The following is a 23,933-nucleotide window of genomic DNA, read 5'->3' as shown; positions in this document are numbered from 1 at the left end:
GGTATGAATCAGAGGATTTACTTTCATGATACTATATTTGCCTTTTCTGAACCTTACCTATATATATGTATATAGATGGCCTTTTTTTTTTAACCTGGTTGATAGCCTACGGTACATACAGGGGTCTTAGACTTGCAGCCATGTTTTATTTTAACAATCCAAGAATTTATTAAAAATGTGACCCCGTAAGGGTTGGGGGTGTGGATTCCTCCCAGCTCGCTATTATATTTTGTGCTAGCCTAACAGACATTTATATTTCCTACCTGGCCCTGAAGGTGTTTGAGTTATGATCCTAGTCCCATATTTGGAATTTGCTTTTTTTTTTCACTTAATATTATTTCTTTTTTTTAAGTTTAATTATTATTATTATTTCTTTTTAGTAATCTCCATACCCCAGCATAGGGCTTGAACTCACAACCCTGAGATCAGGAGTCACATGCTCCTCTGACTGTGCCAGCCAGGTGCCCTGTTTAATATGATTTCTTGAAAATTTTCCCATTTTCAAGTTATCCATAAGCCTAATTTTTAATTTCATTCTGCCTTTTAAAATGTTTCACGTATCTAAGAATCTCTGTCACTTTTTTTTTTTTAAGTTTATTTCTTTATTTTGAGAGAGAGAGAGAGAGTGAGCAGAGGAGGAGCAGAGAGAGAGGAGAGAATCCCAAGCAGGCTCTGTGCTGACAGCATGGGCTTGGACCATGAGATCATGACCTGAGCCAAAATCAAGAGTCAGATGCTTAACCAACTAAGCCACCCATGCACCCCAAAGAATCTCTGTCACCTTTAGTAGCCTACATGATTTTCTCCTTGCTGCCGGTTTGCTCAGTTTCTCTGCTTTCTCTGTGCAGAAGCTTCCTTGGGCCCCCTAAGAAGATTCAGAGGTGGATGAACCCCAGCCCCTGTCCTCTGAGCTGGCCATCTGGAAATGGAGGATGGGAGAGAGGCAGGCACCCTTGGTTCTGATACCTACAGACTGATTTGTATGTTAGGAGGGGTCCACAGAGAGTTTGTGGGGGCTCCAAGGAAGCATGGATCACCTTCAGGCAGAATGAGCAGGGCAGGCTTCGTAGAGAAGGTAGTTGTGATCTCACTTTGAAGGATTTCGTTACATGGAGAGTTTAATACTTAAAGCTTAGACCATTTTCATGTTTTAACTAAGAGACGAAGGAGAGAGGTAGAAATATATCTCTGTGCACACGATGGCAGATAAAACAAAAATATGGGGAGCTAGTCCATGATGAATATTCAGCTGAGGGGGACGTGCTGGTGCCAGCCCGCATCTCCACTCCCGGATCCTCGTTCCGCCGAGACTCACGAGGAATTTATTGCTCATTTTAATCACACCCAGAGAATGAATTGGCAGGAATATTAGGCAGATAGGCCTATCATATATATTTTATTTGCATATCCCAGTGACAGAATCACAAGCACATTTCCTGTATCCATATTTTTTCATTTGCTTCAGGGATAGCTGGGGATGCAGTGCTCCCCTGGGCCCGCATTCTGGGCTGTAAACCTGGGTGCTGAGGAAAGCCCTCTTGGAGACAAGGGGTGAGATACACAGGAGAGTAGGAGGGTTATCTTGCTCCTGTCATAGGGTGAAGTGATACCCTTTCCCCACTTTGCCCAGCCTGCTCCCTGCTGCATCTCATTTCAGGTGCCAATGTGCCCCATGCCTGGCCCTGTGCTTGGCCTTACAGGGATGACAGCACCATCTGACCTTCATTGCAGCTTTACAGTGGGCCAGACACGGAGCTATGTGCTTTATGAGGACAAGCTTTTGCTTTCTCTTTTCTTTGTTTTTAACTTTTAAATAAGTTTTTATTGAAATATACTTGTATAAGGTGCATATATCTTAATTATATAGCTCTCTGTATTTTCACAAGCTAAACACAGCTGATCAAGAAACAGACCATTATAGACACTCAGAAACCTACCTTATACTTCCAGTCACTGCCTATCCCCCAGGGGTAAGCATTACCCTGATTTATTTTAATTTTATTTTTACATAATTTCAAAAATAGTGCGATGAATTCTGTAAATTCTTCACCCACATTACCAATTGTTAACATTTTATCACATTTGCTTTATTATATATATATAGAGAGAGAGAGAGGTAATTCTTTCTGAACTGTTTTAGGGTAAGTTACACACGTGATGCCCCTTTATCCCTAAATACTTGTATTTCCTAAAAGGACATTTTCTTACCTCAGTACGGTCCTCAAAAGCAAGGCATTAACATTGATATTAACTAATCTGTCAATGTTATTCACACTTCACCAGTTTGTCCCAATGACTATCTTTACAAGAAAAGAAAATTCTGGATCCCAAATTGGATTTAGTTTCATATCTCTTTAGTAGTCTCCGTTAATCTAGAATGGTTCCTCAGTCTTTCCTTGTCTTTCATGACCTTGACATTTAATGGGTTCAAGCTGGGTATTTTGTAAAATGTCCTTCAGTTTGGGTTTGTCTGATGTTTCCTTATGATTACATTTAGATTACACATTTCTGGCAAGAACACCTTCTGGTGTTTATTTCAATAAAATCATTAGGTAGCCCCATGCTAAAAGTAGGAATAGGAGATTAGTGTTTTAAGTCTCATCTCCCTAAATAGACTGGGGCAGGAAACAGGTCTTTTCTTTTTTTTTTTAAATTTTTTTTCAACGTTTATTTATTTTTGGGACAGAGAGAGACAGAGCATGAACGGGGGAGGGGCAGAGAGAGAGGGAGACACAGAATCGGAAACAGTCTCCAGGCTCTGAGCCATCAGCCCAGAGCCCGACGCGGGGCTCGAACCCACGGACCGCGAGATCGTGACCTGGCTGAAGTCGGACGCTTAACCAACCGACTGCGCCACCCAGGCGCCCCGAAACAGGTCTTTTCTTATCTCCAGGGTGTAAAGTGCAAGCTCTAGAGCCAGACTGCAAAGGTTAGCATTCTATCTCTATTACTTGCTACCGGTGGACCCATGCTTTAATGTACTTCATCTCTGTGCAGAGGAGGAAGAGATACACTGAACTTCTTATGGCTGGGAGGATTAGAACAGCTGGTTTCCAGTCAGATGAGACTCAGCAATTGATGCTAACACTAGTGAGTGAGAGTTTGAGGAGTAACAGGATTATTTACATAGGATCCTCACCCCACAGGATACTTATTAATTACAAAGGGGAAAACGGTAGTGGAAAAACAGGGCACAGACCACCTTAACCCAGTGATCAAAGTCAACATCACCAGTTATAAAATAATCAACATCCTGTGCCTCCTGATATGATGCACTAAGAACACAACTCATCTTCTCACTTGAGCCAGTCCTCTTAACCTTCTCTCACCAGTCTTTGAATCAACCCAGCTATTTGCACAGTGACATGATCTGATTTACATATTGAAACCTCACTCTGGCAGCAAGGAGGATGGGCTGGAAGAGAAGACAATGGAATCCAGGATGCTGACATAATGGTCACTGAGTGTAATGGAAGTGACACCTGCTATGTGCCCTAACTTTCTCTACAGGGATGTATACTTTATGAGCTAGTTCAAGAGATTTTCAAGTCCCTTGGGTGCCTCTCTCATCCTCCAGGCCTCTTTGTTGGACCTCCTGGGCTCCTCTTACCATCATTCCCCCACTCAGCGTTCTTTCCATCATCCCCTGACCCTAGTCTCATCTGTTGCCCCCTGTCCTTTTGGTGACTTTCTTACCAAGTCCTCTCTGTCATTGCAGCTTCAGAGCATGGGAGAAGCCCTGAGATGCGAATTGGGGTCAGCGTCAGGAACATGGGGCATATCTGAGTATATCTGAGAGCAGCCTAAGTGGGCTCTGTGACCCTGACCTCCCATGAGAGGTAAATGGTAGTTTGGCCTTTCTTCTGTTCCCTCCTCCATACCTATTGCATGCTTGCCCAGGGTCTCATTCTGTCTACTCACCACTCCCACCTTCACCTCAGCTGCCCTTTCAGTGAACACATTGCCACTTTCATTGTCAGACCTATTCCTTGAGGGAATAATAATAATAGGGTTGCCTGACATACCCCTTCTCCCTGTAACCCTCCCCCAAAGAACCACTCATCCCAGCTACCCACTGCTGAGTGCGTGCAGCTAGGCTTCACCCCAGCCTCCCAGCCCTTTCCTGTAAATGCACTCACAGCCAGGAGGGGTGCCATATTAAATCAAGAATGATAGAAACCAGTGGCCACGATTATCCGCCAAGATGCAGCATGGGGAGCTGGTTGCTGCCGGCTCCAGGTGAGGACTTCTGAAGCTAATTGCATGTGGCTTTTATTAAGAAGATGATCACTCCCCCACTTCTGCTCTTGTGGGTGGTTTCTTCCTAGTGCTCTCAGCCCAGTGTCCTCTCCTTCTGCAGGCTGGGTCACCTGCCCTATCTTCTCCTCTAGTGGAACTGTGTCAAAGCAGGGCCTCGACCTCAGTCCCTATAGGCTTCCTCTCCATCTCCTCAAAAAGCCGGAAACAGTAGTAGCCTACATTTATGGAGCCCTTACCAAGTGCCTTCTCCCATCTTTCTCTCCTTCCCCAAAGAGAATATATCCAGACCAAATATTTTCCTTTCCTATGTTCTTTCACAAGCCTGGGCTCATAGCTGATGCCTCAAAAAGCCATTCATTCAGGGGTGCCTGGCGAGCTCTGTTGGTGAGTATGATACGTGATCTCAGGGTTGTGAGTTTAAGCCCCATGTTGGATGTAGAGATTACTTAAAAAATAAAATAAAATCTTCAAAAAAAAAAGGCCACTCTTTCATTCAACACATTTTTAAAAAAATACAAACTCTGTGCTAAGCATTAGGAAAAGAGCATGAAGCAGTAAACTTTAACCTGGTTTAATCCCAGCATCCTATATATTTTTATCAAAAAGTCCGATCCATTTTCAGAAGTTTTTCTGAATAGATATTGAGAACTCCAGGCTGGGGGAGAATCAGGATGTGTCCTGATTTAGGCCACAGGTTGGATCTTTCCCGGGACCATCTAGAAAGCTCCTGAGAAACCAGCCAGATCACAGTATAACCTTTTCCCTATACTCACCCCCATAAAAGCCAGGGACCCTTTACCCTTGCCCAAGAAAATAACAGGAATACTAAACTCATGACATCAGAGAAGAGTTATAGGAGTAGAAATGTTTCCCTGGAGAAGACTTAGAAAGACCACAGGGTCCTACCCAAACCAACAGAGTGGCAAGAAAAGTCATGTTGCCCGTGACAAATGAAAAAGATATGTTCTGTGAGGCCCCACACACCAATGCATGGAGAGCACCTAGAGGCTGAATTTCTAACACATAAGGAAAACTGGCAGGCAGAGATGAGCTGCCTTGTGCAGTTGGAGGTATCCCCAGAACCTCGCTGGTGTTGAGACTGTACCCTACAGACCTAGGCTTCCTAAGGAGGGAGCCTCAAGAGCCATTTCTGGGGTAGTGGGGCATCTAAGTGGACTAGGCTCCTAGCTTCTGCTTGAGCCAGAGCAACTCTTCATCTGTGGAGCCCATACAGGTTAAATTAGTTAAAAGGGTTCCTGTGTCCCCATCCCACCTCCAAGAAAGCACCGGGTTAAATAGTTATCAAAATGCAGTGAAGGAGAGAAATAACATTTATCAAAGGCCTTCCAAGGGCCAGCTACTGTGTTCTCTGCTTAAGTCTCTCACACTACCACTTCTGCTATACATTTGCTATGTGCCAGAGACTCTGCCGAGTTCTTTGTGTATGTTATCTCACCTGATTCTCCCCAGCATCCCACCAGGATCCTGGAAGGTGGATGTGAGTCACCGTCTCCATATTAGAGATGAGGAAATGAAAATTCCAGGAGTTGAATGAACTTCCCAAGGTCAGCTAGCTAGTAAGTGGATGAGGTGAAGTTTGAATTCAGGTCTTCATGGAACAGAGCTGCTTATTTCTGCCACACAGCTTGCCCCACTATGAGCCAGAAGAGGAGACAAACTTCAGGTGGGGACAACTGTAACAATTAAAGGCACTGTTTTTAGAGGGCAGTGCCTTTGTATGGTTCCCGGCACTCAGCCCCTGCTCCACAACCAGTAGTAACCTCATTCAGTTGGCAACATGTATTGACTCCTTCTTTGAGCCAGGCCCTTGCTATGTGATGGAGCTGTTGAGATGAATAAGACATGGTTTTTGTCACCAAGGACCTCATGGTTGAGTAAGGAGAGACAAACAGGCAGTTAAATAAGTGCTCTGGAGGTCCCAGGGGCAGGCATGAAGCCTTACGATAGGGTCCTTAGACAATGTGGTATTTAGGTTGAGATCACCAGGGCACTTGTAGGTGGGAATGCAGAAGACTTTTGTGGTGAGGGAGCAGTGTGAGCAAGGGCTCAGAGGCAGGAATACTCTGAGACCCATCACTAGGAGAAGGAAGGGAAGCAGACTCAACAAACCCTGGCAGTCAGCTTCCATTGCCTCAAGCTGCTTTTGTGGCCTGCCTGACTACAAGCCAGCAAGGCCACTAGCCAATGCAGCACCAGGCAGTATGTGTACATGTCACCATCAGAGCCTTCCAGCCCAGTGGACCTAAGTGCTGAGAGGGGCTGGGTGGGCAGGGAGGAGGAGGAGGCAGATATATGGTGGAGTCGTCAGAGCCAGGTGATGTATGTGGCGCCTGAGGGAGCTGCACAGTGACACTCTGGATTCCAACCGGCAAGCGTCGCTCCACTGGGATTGGCGCCGAATTATTGCTCCATATGAAACCCAGGACTGATGGGAGCTTTCAGTTACAGACTGATAGCAACAGCCAAAATTGGATTGTTTGCTATTTATTTTTTTTAACTTCTGTCAAGGTCACTACTGTAACAGGAAAACACTGCCCAAGCAGCAGGTATTTTTCATCCACTCTGCCTGCAAGAGCAATCTGTAGCCACAACTTTTGTGACAGGGCCTTTCCTTGGCAGCTTTCTTTCTAGAAAGCTGTCAGTGTTACAGGGTCTTAGGGGAAAGGAGCCTCCTGAAGATCCATGTCTCTCTGTCCCAGTCCAAGACCTGCTCCCTTCCACCATCCACCCTGCTCCATGCGCACTTTATCATCCCACCTGCACACTCACCCTCCCTGCCTGGCCCCCAGATAGCCCTCAATTTGCTGCCTGGCCCAGTACTCCAGCTTCAAGCCTCCAGTCACCCAGAAGCCTCCCCAGAATGTTCTGGGCTTTGTATATCCTTCCTTCTCTGGACTCCTGTGCCACCCTGTTTGGCTGTCAATTCTTTCCTCTTATCTATCATCAAATTCACTTTTGCAAACATTCACCAGCTGCCTCCACTGTGTCAGGACTCATGCAGGGAGTAAAAGACAGTGCTTGCCCTCAGGCGGCTCATAAATAGATTTAGAGGACAGAGTCACAAACATGCAACAAATTTGTTTTCAATAGTGGGAGGTTTTTGTTTGTTTGTTTTTTAGAGATGGGTATAGGCTAGAAATACGCACACATGCTTTGGAGGAAAATGATCAGTACTGCCTGAGAAATATTTGTGCACAGGCCCTGCCTCACCTTCCTCCCAACTTAGAGCTCCCTGAGAACAAGGCCTGGCTCTCCTCTCTTCCCTGCAGTGTGATCATATTCAGGCTTCCTCCTTCTGCCTTCCCTGAAGTGGACCAAGCCCAGGGCCAGACACATGCCAGACACTCAGCAGTGACTAGAACCCTCTGGGTTCTAGTCCTCCTCTCCACCCTGCCTTTTCCATCATGGCATGCACAGGACAAAACAGACAGCAATTAGTGAATAATTGTGTTTAATTGAAATGCAGTATCATGGAAGTGGAGGGTGTTCATAGCTCTGGTTTAAAAACCAAAAGGGGGGCGCCTGGGTGGCTCAGTCGGTTAAGCGTCCGACTTCAGCTCAGGTCACGATCTCATGGTCCGTGAGTTCGAGCCCCGTGTCGGGCTCTGGGCTGACGGCTCAGAGCCTGGAGCCTGCTTCGGATTCTGTGTCTCCCTCTCTCTCTGACCCTCCCCATTCATGCTCTGTCTCTCTCTGTCTCAAAAATAAATAAACGTTAAAAAAAATTTTTTTTTAAATAAAAACCAAAAGGGGCTCTGGGCTGATGGCTCAGAGCCTGGAGCCTGTTTCCGATTCTGTGTCTCCCTCTCTCTCTGCCCCTCCCCCGTACATGCTCTGTCTCTCTCTGTCCCAAAAATAAATAAACGTTGAAAAAAAAAATTTAAAATAAATAAAAACCAAAAGGTTTTTGGGGTACCTGGCTGCCTCAGTCAGTGGAGCATGTGACCATTGATCTCCGGGTCATGAGTTCAAGCCCCACATTGGATGTAGAGCTTACTTTTAAAAAAATGAAAAACAGGGCACCTGGGTGGCTCAGTCAGTTAAGCGTCTGACTCTTGATTTTGATTCAGGTCATGATCTCATGGTTCATGGCTTTGAGCCCTGCTTCGGGCTCTGTGCTGACAGCACGGAGCCTGCTTGGGATTCTTGGTCTCCCTCTCTCTCTCTGCCCCTCCCCCACTCACACTCTCACTCAAAAACAAACATTAAAAAAAAAGTAAAACCAGAAGGTTTACCCAGAAGAGGGTAAGTGGAAAGGGAAATAACCTATTTTTATTAAGCACTTAAAACTGAATGCCAGCCATGATGTTAGGCACATTATGTATATCATCATATTTAATCCCCAATTTACAGATGTGAAAACTGAGGGGGAGTAACTTGCTCCAGATGATAAGCACATCTTATAAGTGATAAAGCTAGGATTCAAACTCAGGTCTTCTGTCAGACTCCAGAGTCAAGGGATTACTTTACTAGCAGTACTTATTTTACTAGCAAGATGAGCCAGGACTCCTGAGCAGTGGCCAACTGAAGTAAGGAGAATGAGGTGAGGACTAGGACAAGGGGACAGTGGGAAGGACTGGGCCAGCCTCCAATGACCAGGAGCCAGAGTGTGCATTAGGACCCCTGGAGACCCAGAACTGTGTTTTTTACCCCTGAGTTACAGGGTAGAATGAAACTGGGATCCTGTTGGGCCCTGTGCTCCTGAGCCACCTGCCCTCTCTCCCCACAGTACCAGGAGAAGCAGCGGAAGCGTGAGGCCGAGGAGCGGCGCCGCTTTCCCCTGGAGCAACGGCTGAAAGAACACATCATTGGCCAGGAGAATGCCATCGCCACAGTGGGTGCTGGTGAGTATCAAGATGCCAGCCGGTGCCAGAAAAGGGCTGGGGAGCTCATGGTCTGCTTCAGTGAGGTGTGCATCCTGCTGTCACCATACCAGGCAGAAGTGACTAACATTACAACTTAACATTTGTTGTGTACTTTCTGTGTGCCAGGCATTGTGATAAGCTCTTCATGTATGTTGTCATTTAGTCCTTACAGCAACCCGGTTAGGGTAAATCCCCATTTTACAGATGAGGAAGTGGAGATACAGAGCACTCATAATAATTGCTCAAGGCTGCTTTGCTATACTCTGACTCAAACCTTGATCTGGTCCACTGTCCCCACCCCTAACTTTTCAGGTAGGCAGACTAAGACCCAGAGAGGAGTAGGAGCTTGTCCATCACTTGTAATGTGGCAGCTGAGTCAGAACTAGAACTTCTGGCTTTTGTCTCCCAGCCTGGGACTCTGCCACTTTTCAGTGTTTTTTGTCAGCATCTGGTTCAGTTTTAGGAGAAATACCCTGAACAAGCCTTAAGCGCTTTCTTCTTGACCCTAGAAGCTCTTAGGTCCCATACTGGGAGCCGGAATGCTCTCTGGTATAACTCCTACTCTGATGGCCCTTCTGACCATGCAGACCCCACTAGAGAGAATTATAAAACTAGGGTTCTGCTCAAGATAGTGGTCTCACTTCTCTTCTCTGACTCAGATGCATGACTCTCTGAAGCTGTCCTCAGACAGATGAGGCAAGAGCAGAGTAACCCATGCCTGGCTTAAACAAGCAGGCAGTGGTTCTCAAAGCATGGTCTCTGGACCAGTAGCATCAATATCCTCTAGGACCTTGTTAGAATTGCAGATCTCAGACCTCACCCCAAACCTATGGAATCAGAAACTCTGGGGTGGGGCCCAGCAATCTTTTAACAAGCTGGGTAGGCAATTCTGATGCTCAGCTCATGTTTAAAAACCTCTGCGCTATGGTGTCAGGACATTCTATTCATGTTGCTTACCCCTTCCCTCCAAGCATCTGGCCCCACCAGATGTGATCCAGCAACTACCAAAGACAGCACCTGATAAAGGCTTAGTGATAAAAGAAGACATCAGGCTGTATTGTGGTGCCCCTCTGGGACATTCTGGAGCAGCATATCAGCCCTAGGATACCAATTAGAGGAGTAATTGAAAAATGAAGGCAGCCACCCCTGCAACACAGCCCAGCCTGGTCTCCATCATCCTCACACACCAGTGGGACTCATATGGCAGTCATGAGTCCCTCATCAGCGGATAAAAGGAGCCCACGGACCAGAACTGCCTCACCAGCTAGAAGTCAGGAGGCTGCCTAGAGGCATACACAGGAGCCAAGGAAAGCTTTTTGAACACACAGGCCCCACTACTCAGGCCCAAGCCACACCAGGCTGCCCTTTAGGATCTGGATACAGACATCCACTCTCAGCCACCACCTTACAGGTGGCGATACCTTACTTCTTTGCCAAGGCTGTGGCTGAGGTGGAGGGAGGGGAAGCCCTGGGAGTTCCTGAGGGTTGAAGAGAGGAGTTGCCCATGGAAAAGGCATTACCTGCACAGAGAGCTAAGAAAGCAGTCTCCTGTCCACCTGGGCCGGCACTGCAGCTGCCATCATAGTGTTTTCCCTCTGCTCCTTACACAGCCCTTTCCCAGCAGGCTGTCTCCTCCTCTCTGACCTCTTGCTTCTCCCCAGCTTCTCAAGCCCCATAAGATGTGATGCTCCAAGAAGTTGGAGGGAGGGGAGAGGAGGACATGGGAAGGAGAGATTTAGACCAACGTGGGCTAAAATAGCAGGTCTACACTCTTTAGCTGTGCAACTCCAGCTAAACACGTGGCTTGTTTGAGCATCAGCTTTCTCATCTGTGAACTGGGGAGCCAAAGCCAGGACTGACTGACTATAAAGTACATGCTCTTTCCAGTCCCTGTCGTCAAGGTGTTTACCAGCTAGAGTGGGGCACTATGTTCTTTAAATTAGGCCCACAGTTGTTTCCTTCAAGCCGAGACTGATCCTTAGTCTCAGCCCCAGGCTGGCCTCTTCCTCTGATCCTACACCAACCTCTGATGCACCACCCACTTTGTCTCTCCTTGTTGTTGGCCCATAGCCGGAGTAAATGATTCAGTTGCCCATTTCCGAAGGGCTGTCAGAATGCCTGCCCTGAGAGCTTCCCTCTACCCAAAACTCCATTCTGTTACCCAGACTTTGCCTTGGATTGGGAGGATCCTACACCTTGTCCTGTGTTATGTAGGTTGACCCTGCTGTGGCTTCAGTGGCCCTTAAAAAGACAGACAGGTATTGGGGCCTGAGCTGTGGGCTTGTGTATCTCCTCCATTTGTATGGTGATAACTGTATGCCCGCCTAGCTGAGAAGCCTGTGGCTGGTCATCACACTGATAAAGATCTGATAATGTTCACCTACCAACCCAGGTGAAGCATGAGGTACTCTCTGGGCCAGAATTTGTGGCAGGCAAGCAGCAGCCAGTGCTTCAAGATCTCCAGACTGAAGCAAGTATAGGAGACAGACGCACATCCAGAGGGGTAGGCCAGGCCTCTCTGGATCCTCTAGGCTAGCGTCAGATATATGCTAGGGACTGGCTGGGTGGAGCCTGGCACCCCAGGGGTACCATGAGGATGGGCAGCCAGAGAAGTGCCGCAGAATGAATTGATTTGATAAATGGCCATTTATTACCCACACGAATTGGCTGAAACCAATTTCGGTCACATCAACCCCTGGTAAGTGCTGGGATATTGATTTGTGCAAAGTAATACAGTGAATTTATCAGTGTGATCCCCAGCTGCAGGGCTTCTAGCAAGGCTGGCGCACAGTTACCGCCTTACAAATGGAGGAGATAAAGCACCAACCCCATAGCTTAGGCCCCATGGCCTCTCTGGTCTTCTAGGGTCACTGGAGCCAAAGCAAGGCCAGCCTACATACCACAAGCCAGAGCCTTGGCATTGAAAGTGAGGCTCTCCTTACAGAACCCAGAGCTACTGTTGGTCATGGGAGGGGGAGGATGCCTACCCTGTTGAGCAGACCTCCTGGGATCTCAGAGACTCTACATCCCACCGTTCTCAGAAAAGCAACGAGCTGTCTATTCAGCACATTCAGGACTAGACTCCACTGCTTCCTCCAACTTGTCCACATCCTGTGCTCCTGTCTCAGTAAAGGCACCACTATTCACTTATCTCCTAAAATAAAAACTTAGATTATTCCTTGCCCCTCCTCCCTCTCCCTCACCCCTAACAGCCCATCAAATATCAGGTTCTAGCATTTGCCTCTTAAACAGGTCTCAAAACTTACCCTCTCCCCTCCATTCCCAATACCACTGTCCTTGCTCAGGACCTCAGGATCTCCCATTTGAACCATATGGTGACCTCCTCCCTGGTCGCCCTGCCTCCTTTCCTTCCCCTATAACCACTTCTCCTACCCAGCTGGAGTGAGCTTTGTAAAATGTAAAAACTTCCCTGTTTAAAATCTTTGAGTGGCTCTTGCTGCCCTGACCAGTATACAAGGCCCACCCCTGCAGCTGCCCCACCTTCCTCTACCATGCCTCCCCAACCCAGCTCTGCATCACATACACCAGCTGCTTCTGCTTTCTGCATTTGTTGATGTTGCCCTCTCTGCTTGGAATTCCTTTTCTTCTGGCCCTTTCCCCAACCTAGCCCAGCCCTGCCTATCTCCCACATTCTGGCTGGTTTTTACTTAGCCTAACTCAGTTCAAAAGTAATAGACTGTAGACTCCTGAGAGCAGAGATCATGCCTCAGTCGTTTTTGTTTTCGCAGTTCCTGGCACAGCTTTGAAGTGGATGTGTAGTGCAGTTTGTTGAATTAGTTTGGTTGGGCACCATGTCTGTCTCATGCTCTGAGGAGAGAAGAGAAGCTGTAAGCCTACCTTCTAGTAGCTCACAAGCATACTAGGAACATGAGTATATTGATAGTTAATAACAACACACATACGACTTGACCTTTGGCCCCTTGGGTGGATAGGCCATTCCCCAGCTCTGTTCTGGGTCAGCCTGCACACCTGGAAGCTTCCCTGCAGCTCCCTCTGACCAGGGGCTCATCCTCAACACCCATTGCTCTGTTCCCACTTGACTCTCCCTCAGGAGACCTCTGCCAGCTTAAATGCTCTACCATGCTGGGATCTGGCCCGAATTCAGAATCTCACCATTGGCTACGTGGCACACGGTGGACTATCTCGTGCTTCACTTCTCTTTTTGACAATCCAAAAATGTAATCACCCAAGCCCACCCTATACCTTTCTGGACCCCTCTTGGGGTCCTGTTTCTGAGCTGAGAAATATAATCAGGCCATCCCTGAGTCATGGTGTGGCAATGATTAATTTAGAAAACTGCTTGCAGTCCCACCTTCACGTCATACCACTTCACATGTTCTCGTTTTCTGGACCACCCTGGTCTGCTGAGATACTCAAGACCCAGGCTATCTCCAGGAAGCCTTCCTTAGCCCTCCACCTGGACAGAGGACCCATTCTTGGGGCTTCCCATGGACATCTTTTATCACTGCACTTAACAAAGGGCATCTATTTGATGTCTCCCTCCAAAGGTCAGGAACTACCTCTTCTTCAGCTTTTTCCCCAAGGTTGGGCACACAGGTGTATAAAAGATTGCTGAACTCAAGTGAATTAAGCCTGAGCCCATCTTCACACTTAGCCTCTCCTCAACACAGATTCTCAACCCGTCCTCTTTCTGGAAGGGTGATCCTTCTAGTGATTCCTACCCCAGTACACCCACGAGCAGGGGTTGGGGGGTTTCGCAAAAGCCAGTCTTTGCATTTTTTATGTGTTAACCACTCAGTAGCAATTGTTTGCTTTCAGAAACACTAATCCTTAGAGACTAAGAAAAGAACTGTTCTCAGGCACCTGGTTGGCTCAGTCGGTCAGGTGTCCACCTTCGTCTCAGGTCATGATCTTGCAGTTTGTGAGTTCAAGCCCTGTGTCGAGCTCTGTGCTGACAGCTTGGAGCCTGGAGCCTGCTTCAGATTCTGTGTCTCCCTCTCTCTCTGCCCCTCCCCTGCTCGCACTGTGTTTCTCTCTTGTTCTCTCTCTCTCAAAAATAAAAATAAGCATTAAAAATTAAAAAAAAAAAAAAAAAAAGGAGAGAACTGTACTCTCATCACCCTCTCAGCCTGAGGCTCCAATCAGTATCCACTCATCCAGCAAGTACTTCTTGAGCACTTGCTGTGCTCCTTGAACCTATAAGGTATAGACAGGAGATTGCTAATAGATGTGCAGGTGACTCAACCACAGGAGTCCCTCTTAAGGACTCGTTCCCATAGGAGATGCCACAAGCATGGGACAAACGTGTTCCAGGTTAGGCTAAAAAAACCTCCCACACTAGATCACTAGAACTGATCAGGAAGGAGGAGTCAGCCCACCCAGACTGCCCCAGAACCTTGAGCCGGACAGAGGCAGCTGTCTCCTGTTGTTTTAGTTTGGCACACGATGGTTCTTTCTGTCTGGAATGTTCCATCATACCCCTACTGCCTGGCAGTCCCCTCTCATCATTCTCGCCCAGATGCAAATAGCTCTTCCCACACTTCTCCCAGTGTTCCCATTCCATTTGGAGCCCACAGTTGGCAGAGCAGCATTCACCTGAAAGGAACAGACCTTACTTTAGGTGTCTTTTTAGGTATCCCAGCACCTGGCTCAGAGCTTGTTTGCTGCACAAATGGAAAAGGCTCCCTGGAGAGGGGTTATGAAGAGAGAGGAAGCCTTATTCCCCCAAGGGTAGTAGTAACCATTTGGAGCACTAACAAACTCTTGGGTCAGGCCTTACTCTTCTCGTTTGTAAAATGGAAGTTGAAGCATCTCTTTTTTCCTCCTTGTGATTTCAGAATGACCAAGAATTAATTCATGTAGTCAGCAATGTTATACCACCTTTGGGCTTGTCCCAAGGGTCCCTCAGGAAATGGAACTCCTAGCATCTGCTCCCACAGATTACACAGTCTGAGCAGGGAACACCCTCCTCCAGGAAGCAAGGGCACAGGTGGATGAAACCCCTTACGCTGCCCCTTACTGAGCCCTAGTCTCCTCTTAAATGGAGACAATACCTACTTCTCAGGACTAGCATAAGGATGAAAAAGATATCTATAAAATACCAAAGCTGGCGGCAGCTGCTTTGACTACCGTTATTTGTACTTTTCTGATTATCCTCTCTTACGGAGTGCCTTCATAACCCTAGACTCATTTCATCTACATGTGGGGCTGGCTTAGCATGTGTCTGACTACTCCCATTTTACAGATGAAGAAGTAAGGCTCTACAGGAATAAGTGTTTTATTCAGATTCAGTCAGCTAGTAAGTGGCAGAGCCAGGACTCCAAACTAGGTCCTATAACTCCTACCATGTCTATTATACCACCCCATAGGTGAAAGTCGACCAGGGAATACAGACCCCGAGAGTTAATGGAGTAGAGGTGGGGTGGTAGAGTTAATCAAAAAGGTTGTTGCATGTGAGTTTTAAGATGGTCCAGTGGTGGTGGGCATGGCCAGGAGAAGGCAGGCATTCTGCTAAGGGGAAGAACACAGCAAGGAGGCACTGCTGCTCGCCCAGCCTGTGTAGAGGCAGCCGGGCCTGTTGGAGCTCACAGAGATGGGACCGGCCAGGGAAGGGGCTCAGCTGCCCACTCGGGGACCCTGACATCATCTTAGCCCAGAGAGCAGTTGTCAGGAGACTGTTGGAGGACAGGAGCTCCTGAAGCCATGTATCAAAGGCTGAATGAGCCAGACTAGAAGACTACAGAAAAGACAGTTTTCTGGGTGAGGCTAGGGTACGACAAGGTGCTGTGGCCAGGGAGAGCCAACTTCTTTCTTTAAACTCTTGAAGCACCAGTTCAGGCTCCAGAGTCAGCCAGAATTTGGGGTAAAGCCCAGGGTCTTCATTCATTTACCTGTGTAACTTGAATAGGTTACCTAACTTCTTTGCACATATTTCCTCATCTATAAGAAGGGAATCAAGTTCCCTGCCCTGCCTGCTTTGTCATAATGAGGCTCAAATGAAGTTATGTCTATGCAAGTTGTTGATACACTGGAAAGTGCTAGCAGAGTAAGTTGCTGTTGCTGGTCCACAGTGAGAACATCGATACCTATGGCACATCTCAAGTGGCCCATCAGGGTCTCTGTCCCAGCCTCTGCCCCAGCCCAACAGGACCAGCCATGGTCATCAGCCACCCTGCCAACCACACACCCTGAGGCCTGCCTTCCTCAGTCTTTCCTAGCTGCTTCCATTTTTCATTCTGTCAGACTCCATCTGCTTGGTCGTTTTTCTCTTCAGATATTATTAGAAATATCCAGAGTTGTAATTGTTTAATGGTTGGCATTTCGCCTGTTTCACAGGGGGACCAGATCAAGCCCACCCCAGATCCATGCCCTGGGTCTGGCAGAATTGGCCAGGGACAGCTGTGCAGTGGAGTCTGCCTGGCATTATAAAGAGCTCTCTCCCAGGTGCATTATTAGAAAAGAAGGGGAAAAGATGGCCCCAGGCATAATCCAATTCCACCTTCTCCATGGCACTTTTGAACTGCATAGCCCAGCAATGTGCAACTCTCAGTGATCGGGAAGCTTTCCTGAAAGAGAAATCAAGATCAGAACCTCAGATTCATGACACCTGGAGGATCCCAAATTCCCCTAGGCCACCTATCTAAGTGATGCCTGGGCACTTCTCTCTCCCCCCAAAACCCCAAGAAGCCTGAACCCAGTTCATGCTCAGCTTTTCAGCCTACACTCTCAATTCACCCAACTTTTTAAAGAATGTGACTCCTTTCAGATGACCCCTGCCTCACCCCTGCCCCAAAACACATCCACACATCATGTTCACAGTCTAACCTTTGCCATCTTGTATCTCTACGTTCCCCAAAGCCCCCACCCACAGGTTCTTATTTCTGTCAGGACACTGGGGACTCCCTCTCAGCCAGGCTTGGGCTGCCCCTTGTCATTCCCAGCCTTCAGGTATCTGTGAGGCCAGTGGATTCCCCTGAGAACCAAGCCTTCCATAGGGCTGGATCAGCTAGTTTAGAGAAGCTAGACTTGAGTGTCTTCTCAGGCCCCCCTCATGATTCACAGAGAGCATCTCCCAAAAGGTTGCACTTCCATCTGTTCCTGCTGAGGCCAGAACTAGAAAGTTCTTTAGGTAGCAGCATTAGAGATTGAGTTGAGAAAGACCACAGCAAAGACCTGAAGTGCTATGGCAGGTATTTGAGACGGTAAGCTGATCCCACCCACAACTATTCATGTTCATTCCTGTTTCTCCATCTGTGTCATGCCGGCCACCTTTGCCCCTTCGGATCCTTCCTGGCCTTCATGATCCCTTATTAGTCCTACTTCTTCTAGAAAGCCTTCCCTGATCTGTGTAGCTACTTCTTTGAAACCCAGTCACAGATTGTACCACACAGGATCTTTGTACCTCAGGACCAGCAGACACTTCCCTAAGGCCATCAACTCTTTCTCAGTTGACTTGTTTTCCAGGCCTTGTCTTCTGACATATATCCCTTTGTTAATCTCCCCCTGACACTCTGAGCACCAGAGCATACACGTTGTTCCATCTGTAGACCAACCCTGCACAGTCCTCTGTCCCCTTCTATCTTCTGACTGCCACATTCCCATTAATGCAGTCCGAATGGATACTTTTTAAAAGCAGCCATATGTGAGCAAAAAAAAGAAAACCTGTTTAGAGAGAGAAGTAACTCTACCATCTATACCAACTAGTAGTAATCTACCAGTTATGTGACATGACGGTCAAATCTCTTTATCTCTGGCCTCAGTTTCCTGCTCAGTATAATGGAGTTAAGAATAATACTTTACTTCTCAGGGTGTTTGTGTGGGTCTTGAGTAATAAAAAAATGTTGACCGTTTTTCTAGTTGTGCCCGGCAGATAGCTTGTCCAGTAAATGGTTCTTTTTCTAATGGCTCTGCCTCATTCTGCCCCCTGCTCTTATACTTGAGTGATGCTTCTGGAGCCTGATTCTCCCACTCTGTAGTTGGACACTTAATTTCCTCACCTTGAATGCACAGCCTTTGATTATATACTTCATCCTAAAGAGGGGAGGTCATGGGGTGCCTGGGTGGCTCAGTCGGTTAAGCGTCCGACTTCGGCTCAGGTCATGATCTCGCGGTCTGTGAGTTCCAGTCCCGCATCGGGCTCTGTGCTGACAACTCAGAGCCAGGAGCCTGTTTTGGATTCTGTGTCTCCTTCTCTCTCTGCCCCTCCCCTGCTCATGCTCTGTCTCTCTCTCTGTCAAAAATAAACATTGGAAAAAAAATTTTTTTTAATAAAAAATAAAGAGGGGAGGTCAGGTCTCACTCTGGCAGAGCTGAACTCCCAGGGAACTTGGGACATATCTGTCCCACTCCCGCACCATTTCTCCCTGATGGAGGTCATGGTTAGTGACAGTGCCAACCATGTGGTCCACCCCTCTGTGCCCTGAGCTCCACACTACCCTTGATTGGATTCCAGAAAGTACATTTGGCTATACTTCCAGACAGCAGACTAGGTCTTGGTTTCCCCAAGTGGGAAAGAGTCCAGAGCTCATACCCCAGATCCCTCAGGGCCTGCCATGGGCTTCTGTCTCTTGCATTTGCATAGGAGGCAGGCTCAGTCTCCCACCAGTCGTGAGTAGAAGTGGAACCAGCCCTCTGAGAGCTAAAGTTCCTCTCCAGTTCTCCTTCACCAGCCCCCTGCCCCCTTCACCTCCATTCACCATCCACCCGCCTTTCAGTTTCCCTGGCAACGCTGAGTGCTCATCCTGGAAAACTTTATCCGAAATCTGCTCTGGGCAGCTTTCCAAATCCATGCTAACCTGATTAGGTGTCTCTAGGGGCCTTGCCAGCTAATCAGATTAGGCAGCACTAATGGTAGTGAGGACTTTGAGTGGGCGCAGAGCAGTAAAACATATTGTATACTTAGTGATAATTATCCTGCCTTTTGTGTCATTGATTTATCTGCCTCCCTCACTGTCCCCCCCCCCCCCCCCCCCCATCTTGTGTGTTTGGCCCTAGCGATCCGGAGGAAGGAGAATGGCTGGTACGATGAAGAACACCCTCTGGTCTTCCTCTTTTTGGGATCATCTGGAATAGGTAACTGGGAGCAGAACGGCAAGTAGGGAAGGAGTGCTGAGGGAGCCCCAGCTGCTATGGGCCAGGGTCACACAGCCCACTTCTGAATTCCAGCTCTCAAAACAACTGCCTCCAAATTACAGAGCCAGAAAGAGGGTTGTCTGTCACATTAGGAACAGCTGGAATGATGCCCCTCCCTCCAGAAGCTGTGGTATAGGGCCTGATGCACCTGGACAACCAGGCCCTTTGGGGTCTGTTAGCCCTGGTCCAGCCACTCTGCATCCCCAGAGGCTGCCCTTTGGGAACAGTTGAACCACCTCCACTGCCCAGCACACCAACCTTATTTATTAGTACAACTTGGGACATAGCCTTCTAGCAAGCTAAAGAAAGCCCCTGGTGGCCAACACAGTGTGGGGTGCATAGCAAAATTGGTTTCAGTCAAATGGGTTTGGTATTTTTCTAGCCAGTTGGGCTGGATTATCTGAGGCATCCTCACTCCCTCACTCTCCATCCTCACAGACCCCTGACCTGCACCACCACCTCCCACCATTGTCTTTTTGGGGAGTTTCATGCATTTGTTGTCTCTTCTTCCCCTCTCAGCATCTTCATGGGCCTAGCTCTCCCCCAGATGTAGATTACTGCCACCTCACCATGATACTGTAGAACTTGATTTCCTGTACTAGACAGTGACTTCCAAAGGTTTGGCCATCATACCAAATGGCCCTTAGAGCCACCGCTTTGGTATTGTCATTGTTTCTTTATGTTACAAAGAAAGGCTGTGAAGCCAAGGAGAGGTATTCTTTATCCTCTCCCAGCCTCTGTTTGGCCTATGGCTCCAGGGCCTGGCTGGATGGCAAGACCATGAGTGTCCAAAGAGATGCAGTGCAGTGACCAGGAAGTCAGGGTGTTCCTGTCAGAGGCAAGGTTTGCACTGGGCTTCAAAGGAGAAGTTGGCTCTGGATTATAAGTGTCAACCTCCCACTGTTAGGATGCTGCTATAGAGAAAAAGTCTCAGTCTCCATCCACAGAAAAATCAAGATGCAACACACTTTGATTCTGGTCTCAGCACCACCTCTAATTCTCCCAGTGACATTGGGAGAGTCACCGACCTTCTCTGAGCCTCAGTGTTCCCACCCATAAAATACATTATTTCCAGTGTCCATGCATTTCTAATATTCTTTCATTCCAGGAGATAGTCATCTGGTCCTAACCGAACACCTCTTCCTTCCGTCTTACTAGGAAAGACAGAGCTGGCCAAGCAAACAGCCAAATATATGCACAAAGATGCCAAAAAGGTAAGGGCCAGGATCTGGGCCTGAGGTGCAGCCCATAGAAACCTCGCCATTACTGCTAGCCTCCAAAATTCTAGGCTCTCTGAATCTGTCAATAGTGAATCAAAAAGATGGGCCCTGACCCAGAAAGCAGGCCTCAGCTCTGGCCCCCAACTTGGCTACCAAATATTCCAGGAGTTTGGGCAAGTTATCCAATCTCCTTGTGCCTCCATTTATTAATCTATGAAATGGGAAAAATAATCCTTGCCCTGCCTGCTTCCTGGGGCATTTGGGAGAACCCACTGAGATTCATCCATACATTTTTAGGCATCTACTTTGGCCAGGTACTGTAATAGATTCTAATAACTCAGCATTTAAGACACTTTCCCTTACCTGAGGAACTCAGGCTGAACAAGGAAACAGCTTTAGAAACATACTATTACTGTCTAGTGCATCAAGACCATGCTAGAGTCTTGGGGCCTATAGAAGAAAACAAGAATGAGAAGATGCCTTATTGCTTCTCTCCATTGTAGATGAGCTTTTAAACATGATTTCTTATGCCCTAACCTGTGGTGTGGTCATAGTCCCCTTTGCCCCATGACTCAAAGCCCACGGACTCTTCATAGGAGAAGGCTGTCCCTGTCCCATATCTATTCAGACTCTGGCTTTCCAAGACCTGCTTAATTTGACTTTCTAGGCAGACTTAACCAACTGAGCCACCCAGGCACCCTCTAGGCAGACTGTAAATGTTTTCATGCAGAGAGAAACGTCCAAGAGATACATCCTTGGAGATTGTAGAAACATTTCAACTAAAGCCAGACATTCTTCTTTCCACCAGTCTTTCCATTGTGGAAGCTAAAGTCCCCCTGCTCACCACCTGAGATTGCCCATGACCCCAGATGCCCTCACCTAATTTCTATGGAAGACCTCTGCAGCTGAGGCAATGAGGAATTGCTCAGGCCTCTGCCAGCCAAACTGCCGCAGCAGCAGAGTCCTGGCCACCTTTCCTCCTGCTTCTGGCCTCACCACCCCTTTGCCACCTCCCTGAGGGCCTGGCACCACAGAAACAAGGTAGCTCAGGCTGTGTCCTCTGGAGCCACATCCCTGGCCCCCGTCTGCCTAATAACTGGCTAAAGGCTCCTAAGCCTTCCTGGCTCTGCCAGTAGCTGTGCTCTGCCTCAACCAAACCCAAAGCAGACCCACTTGACAGGCAGTAGGCAAGAAGCAGCACACAGCATGCTAACATACTGCAACCAAAATAGCATTTTTAAGACAATTCATCAGGTTGGCAGCGATTGAAACAATTAGCACTCTGGAAAGAGCCATAAACTAGCAGGACTATTAGGGAAGATACAGTTACGGGCAGGAACCACCTGATTAGGAATGAAGAATTCTGAGTGGTTTAATTTTAATACTGTCAGAAAGGTTAATATTTAATTACAAATTATAATCTCCTTATCCAAGCTGTCTTAATATGTCTTCATACACAGTGGAAGAAGGGAAAGCATGGTCTGATTTGCTGGTGTAGGAGGCAGGCGGGGCTTGCTAAGAGACTGATGATTCAAGTCATTTTTCAGTTGGAGCATCTGAATGAGGGGCAGACTGACACCAGTGCGGGGGCTCCTAGAAGCATGGTTATGGCATTCTGCAGTACACCGTCACCCCTTGGAGGCAGTGGGCTGGGCAGTCAGGGCCCTGGAGCCAGCCATTCCTCAGTACAGGCTCCAGTTCTCCTTTCTCCTGGCCTTAAGTGGGTTACTTAACCCCTCCAAGTTTGAGCTCTCTTGCCTCAAAGTGAAGCTGTCCAATCCTGTGTCTAAGATGGTTGTGAGCATGCAGTGAGGTAATATGAATCACAGTGAGCTCAGGCTCTGGCACATTTAAGTAAGTGCCTGATCCCTTGTCTCGTGTGTGTTCATCATCTGGTACTTTCTGCAGCACTACCCCATCAGCTGTCTTACTTGATCCTGCGATGCTAAATTAGATCCACTTTTCAGATGAGAAGACTGAGATCCTACAACATGTAAGGGCTTGTCCAAGTTCATTTGTGAGGGGAGGAGGTAAAATCAGAATCCAGTTTCTCATCTCTTCTCTCAATACAATTGTTCTCAGCTACAGTAGGAGACTAGATTGTAAACTTGTCAGTTTGTCCCCACGTCACATAGGGAGATGAGAGGCATGAGAAGCCCAGAACAACTGTCTCTGTATTTAATTTTCATTTTATTTATTTTGTTGTTTTTTAAGTAGGCCCCACACCCACTATGGGGCTTGAGCTCAAGATCCTAAGGTCAAGAGTCATACGCTGTACTGACTGAGCCAGCCAGGTGCCCCTAATTTTTAAATCCTAGGCGGTGCTTCCGTAAAACTCCTACTTGTACCAGCCTGTGGGCCAGCTCACCTCAGAGTCTGTGTTTAGTAGAGACATTTTCTGGCCATATAACAGGCAAGTTTGAGACCTACCTTCAAAATCCGAGAGTCTTAAACTGTACCCAACACCAACAGGACCCAAGGAATGATTCATAGGAAGTGTCGTGTCATAAAAAGGGTAGAGTAGGGCTGACTAAATGAAATGCATGCTGGCCTGGGAGTTGGTGGCTTGAATTTAAATTCTGGCTTTGTGATCCTTAGTTTCCTCATTGGAAAAGGGTCACTGGTACCTCTGGACCTGGTTGCCTCACAAGGTCTCATTTGTACAATTTTATAATTTCTTTATTGGAATCAAGGGTAGTCCACCTGCCTGGGTTCAAACCCCAATTCTAAGCTACTCTGGAGTTTGCTGGGATCTCTGTTTACATCAGTTTTCTCATCTATAAAATGGGTCCAATAATGGTGCCTAACTGATTAGATTATTGTGAAAGTTAATTGAGATAATAATGTAAAACGCTGGACACCATCATTATCATGTAGTAATCAATCAGTACATGTTGGATATTACTGTCATAATTGTTGTCTCACTTCATCCTAAACTAAGATCATGTGAAACCAAAAGTATTCAAGCCAAGAAACTCAAGCCCTGAAACTTGTTCAAAGTTACTTAGCAAATCAGTAGGAGAACTAGGATGAGAACCCACATTATTTGACATAAGTGAGCAGTAGAGCCTATACTTCTGGATCCTGGGACAATTGACATCGGCACAAAGCCCAGGATTCTTCAGATGAAGACTGCCAAGAGCCCTGCTGATTGACAGAGCAGGAAATAGGAGGCAGTAGAGTTTAGTGGCTAAGAGCACAGACTTGGAGCTAAATTGTCAAACCTGAGTGACCTTGGTCAAGTTACATTAATCTGTGATTCAGTCTTCTCTTCTGAAAAGTGGGGATGATAAGAATACTTACTTTACAGACTTGTACATGTTCTGAGCCCTGTAGAGCAGCTGGCTTAGAACATTGCCAGGTACTTAGCACACAGTGACTGTCAGCTATTATCATTAGATACCCATCTCATGGGTTCCAATGCTTTGCTCCCTCTGGGAAGCACTCCCGACTT

General features: G+C 47.4%; 1 protein-coding gene across 2 annotated transcripts in view; it reads left to right on the top strand.

The window, feature by feature from the left end:
* Nucleotides 1-23,933, top strand: part of CLPB (ClpB family mitochondrial disaggregase) — a 143,099-nt gene that overhangs the window by 109,112 nt on the left and 10,054 nt on the right. For both annotated transcript variants that reach the window (XM_086678222.1, XM_086678223.1), the window contains 3 exons: nucleotides 9,011-9,125; nucleotides 19,122-19,199; nucleotides 20,418-20,473. In XM_086678222.1, coding sequence (XP_086534348.1) covers nucleotides 9,011-9,125; nucleotides 19,122-19,199; nucleotides 20,418-20,473 — 249 coding nt within the window. The remainder of the gene's footprint in view (nucleotides 1-9,010; nucleotides 9,126-19,121; nucleotides 19,200-20,417; nucleotides 20,474-23,933) is intronic.

This window comes from Puma concolor, chromosome D1, assembly GCF_028749965.1.
Source record: "Puma concolor isolate L17-30 chromosome D1, mPumCon1.1.hap2, whole genome shotgun sequence".
In the NCBI taxonomy this organism is placed as follows: domain Eukaryota; kingdom Metazoa; phylum Chordata; class Mammalia; order Carnivora; family Felidae; genus Puma; species Puma concolor.
Note: the sequence above shows the minus strand (reverse complement) of the source record. Positions and strands in the feature narration are given on the sequence as shown.